Source organism: Lontra canadensis, unplaced genomic scaffold, assembly GCF_010015895.1.
Source record: "Lontra canadensis isolate GAN:19392208 unplaced genomic scaffold, GSC_riverotter_1.0 scaffold68, whole genome shotgun sequence".
Classification (NCBI taxonomy): Eukaryota; Metazoa; Chordata; class Mammalia; order Carnivora; family Mustelidae; genus Lontra; species Lontra canadensis.
Window position 1 is genome coordinate 11,570,891 of NW_022631062.1, and position 4,182 is coordinate 11,575,072.

Consider the following 4,182-nt stretch of genomic DNA (forward strand, 5'->3'; position numbering starts at 1 on the left):
TCACACTCCCGGCCTCAGCCCTGCCTGGATCTCACACTCCCGGCCTCTGCCCTGCCTGAGTCTCTGACTACCTGCCTCAGCCCTGCCTGGGTATCAGACTACCAACCTCAGCCCTGCCCTGGGTCTCTGACTCCCAGCTTCAGCCCTGCCTGGATCTCAGACTCCCCACCTCAGCCCTGCCTGGATCTCAGACTCCCAGCCTCTGCCCTGCTTGAATTTCACACTCCCAGCCTCAGCCCTGCCTGGATCTCAGACCCCCAGCCTCAGCCCTGCCTGTGTTTCTGACTCCCAGCCTCAGCCCTGCCTGGATCTCAGATTCCCAGACTCAGCCCTGCCTGGATCTCTGACTCCCAGCCTCAGCCCTGCCTGGATCTCAGACTCTAGCCTCATCCCTGCCTGGATCTCAGACTCCAGCCTCTGCCCTGCCTGGATCTCAGCTTCTCAGCCTCAGCCCTGCCTGGGTCTCAGACTCCCAGCCTCAGCCCTGCCTGGTTCTCACACTCCCAGCTCCCAGGACTGAGAGGAATGAACAGGTGCTATTTGTGCTGCCCTGTCTGGGATGTCTGTATGGCCACACAAGCTAATTCAGTGCCCACAGCTAAAACAGCTTTGAGCATCTGTATTGGTTTTTTTTCCCCCAAGGCTCCAGGCCCAACATGGGGCTCAAACTCAGGACCCCAAGATCAACAGTCCCACCTTCCACAGACTGACCCAGCTGCGCACCCATCCAAGATTTTTTTTTTTTAAGCAGAGAAACATGCCATTTGTACCCACGCAGCTAACAACGTTTTATCTTCTGACAGACGTCGCCCGGTCTGGATGCCGCTACTTTCCTTTGTGTGAGTGAAAACACAACGCACTCTCAGAAAAATGTACCCGGGGGCACCTGGCGGCTCAGTCAGTGAAGGGTCTGCCTCTAGCTCAGGTCATGGTCTCAGGGTCCTGGGTCGCTGGGCTCCCTGCTTGGCAGGGAGCCTGCTTCTCCCTCTGCCCCTCCCCACCCCCCCACTTATGTGTGCTCTCATGCTCTCTCTCTCAAATAAATAAATAAAATCCTAAAAAAGAAGAGAAACGCGCACCAGGACCATTGAATCTCAAGTGGAGGTCAGGCACGTGATCGCTCTGTGCCCCACATCCTTCTGCATAAAACTAAGTGAGACCCTGAGGGATTGTTTTGGGAATAAAGAAGCACGTGCAAAGCACGGAGCCCAAAGCAAGGCCACACACGTGGCACGAGGTGGGGAGAGCTGCTCAGTGCTGACCCGCGGGTAGGGGTGCCCTGGCCGGCTCCCTGTAGGGCAAGCCCACGTCCTCTGCACTCAAGGGTCCGTCCCTGCAGGGCACCTCCTGACAGCCACTCCCAGGGTCATGAATGGCCTCACCATGCCGTCCCGGAGGTCTCCGGCCATGCCCCGAGCAGAGCGGAGCAGGACACAGCAGGGCCGGGACAGAGGAGGGAGGTCCCAGCTCCAGGGAGGAACCGCGCACACACCACACGGCCTAGGCTGTGGAACAGCCGCCCTCAGTGGATCCCGGGAGGCCCCACATTAGCCACAACTAGTGCCCTGACTGGCCTCCTCCCTCCACACATTGGCTCCCTTGGCCGAGCACAAACAGCCCCCGAGGGCCCAGGACAGTCACTACGCTTATCGTTTGTGCACGAAACCCATCGCGCTCCCACCACAGAGGAAAAGCAGAGAAGTCGGCTCCAGGCAGCTGTCTGTGACCCCCCAAATCCCTATGTCAAGTCCCAACCCCCCCCAGAGGATGGAGTGTGGAGGGGAAGCCTCTGTGGGGACCCCATGATGGGATCGGTGTCCTCATCAAGGAGACCCCAGAGAGCCCCCTCGCCCCCTCCTCCACGGGAGGACCCGGCGAGGAGATGCTGTCTGTGAGCGGGCCAGGGGATTCTGTGCGGACCCCGAGTCTGTTGGCGCTTTGACCGGGGACGTCTGACCCCAGCAGGGAGAGCAACGGATGTGAGCGGATCATGAGTCCTCCGGGTAGTGTTCTGGCACCGGCGCCCGTGCACAGCGCCTGAAGCAACACTTTGACGTTCCCATCCTCTCCCCTGCCTGCAAGAAGAACCCCGTCTGTCTTCACCGCCCAAGACCGGTCACCATGCGTGAGCAACCACGGCCTGCCAGGCCCACGGATCACCAAGAGCACGCCATGGTGAACTCACCGCGCGTCCTACCCTGGAATGAGCCCCCAGGGTTGCAAAAATCCACACACGATGCGGAAATTCGGCTAGAGTCTCGCCTGCGACAAGCACACAGGGCAGCGTGTGAGCCACGCAGAGATCCCTCTGCACACCTGCCCGCTCCCCCAACACACACTTCCCCGCTCCCCCCATGCACACCTGTCCGCTGCCCCTGCCACACACGTGCCTGCTCCCCTCCACGCACACGTGCTCGCCTCCACCCACGTACACCTGCCCGCTCCCCCCACACGTACTTCCCGGCTACCCCCATGCACACCTGTCCGCTCCCCATGCCACACCTGCTTGCTTCCCCGCACACACACGTACCTGCTTCCACCCACATACCTGCCCGCTCCCTGCCACACACCTGCCCGCTTCCCCCATGCACGCCTGTCCACTGCCCCGACATACCCCTGCCAACTTCCTGTCATGCACACCTGCTCGCTCCCCTCATGCACACCTGCCCGCTCCCTCCATGCATACCTGCCAGCTTCCAGCCACGCACACCTGTCTGCTCCCCCCACACACCTGCCCCGCCCCCACCCACGCCCACCTGCCCGCTTCCACCCCAGCCTCCCAGACACCTGCCTCCTTCCCCCCACCACACACGTGCCCACTTAACCCCACGCACACCTGTACCTTCCCCCCAACCTGCCCGCTGCCTACCCCCAATCCCCACCCATCCCTGCACACCTGCCAGCTTCCCCCTACACATACCTGCTGGCTTTCCCCCACACACCCGCACCTTCTCCCCCAACCTCCTGCTACACGCACCCACAGCCACCCACCACCGCACACTTGCCTGCTTCCCACACACACCTGTACCTTCCCCCAACATAGCAAGAGCCCCAGCCCGAAAGTCTGCAGGATGAGGATGACAAAAACGGGCCCATCAGCTCCAAAATCACGACACACAGCCCCAGGCTCATCTCAAACACCCCCCCCGGGTCCCGTCACGTTCGGTTCTAACACGAAACGCACGTTTTCAGAGAACTGACTCTTCCTCGTCTACGTCTGCGACAGGGAAGAAACGCCCCCCGGCACCGGCAGCCGCGGGCATCCCCCGCGTTTGCGGGGCTGGGGCGTAAATGTGCGAGATGCAGAGCTACGGCTCCCACACAGCCACCTGCTTACGATTCCCTGTGTCGGCCGACGGGGCCGGGGACGCGTCTCCTGGTTTGGGAGCTGGCAGCAGACGGACAGGTGGACGGGGCGGGCCGACGAAGGCTGCGGACATGGGACCCGGCCTATGCGCGCAGCAGGCCACACCTGCTCCGTCACCCAAGCGAGGGACCCGGATGCAAACTCTGCTGGAGGGCGGACACGAAGGCAGGGCCGTGTCCCCATTCCTCCAGGGGACAGGGGAGCCCCTACAGCCCAAACCCTGCGTCACCCCACGGTGCGACAGCCACAATACTGCCACTGCGTGGAAAGCCTCTTTTGTAGAGCTGGACCCCCACCAAACCGTGCAGGACACGCGTGCTCGCTCCGGGAACCACTGACAGCACACGCACCGGAGCACCTCCCCACAGCGCAGGGGGCGGAGCGGCGGGGCCCGCGCACCGGGGTTCCTCGTGCACGCGCAGGGGCGGAGCGGCGGGGCCCGCGCACCGGGGTTCCTCGTGCACGCGCAGCGGGCGGAGCGGCGGGGCCGCGCACCTTGTCGTACAGCATCCAGCCGATGTATTTCAAGTAGTTGTTGTCCAGGAACAGGTCTGGGTACAGCCTGACCCAGCAGCCCAGCTCCCCCATGCAGATCACACGGATGTCCGAGCTGATGTCACTGAGAAGCAAAGTGAGAGCGTCACCCAACGGCCACGTGACATCACTAGCACGGTGGGGTCCTGTGTCTATGATGCCGAGTGAGGCCAAGACACGGCCTGGGTGACGGGATGCGTGGGGAAGTCACGGCCTGGGTGACGGGGGACACATGGGGAAGTCACGGCCTGGGTGACAGGGACGCGCGGGGAAGTCACGGC

The 4,182-nt window shown here is 62.7% G+C and overlaps 1 protein-coding gene across 1 annotated transcript in view; it reads right to left on the minus strand.

The window, feature by feature from the left end:
• LOC116880836 (cohesin subunit SA-2-like) overlaps positions 1-4,182 on the minus strand; it is a 52,104-nt gene that overhangs the window by 25,486 nt on the left and 22,436 nt on the right. The window contains exon 12 of the mRNA XM_032880260.1: positions 3,863-3,986. Coding sequence (XP_032736151.1) covers positions 3,863-3,986 — 124 coding nt within the window. The remainder of the gene's footprint in view (positions 1-3,862; positions 3,987-4,182) is intronic.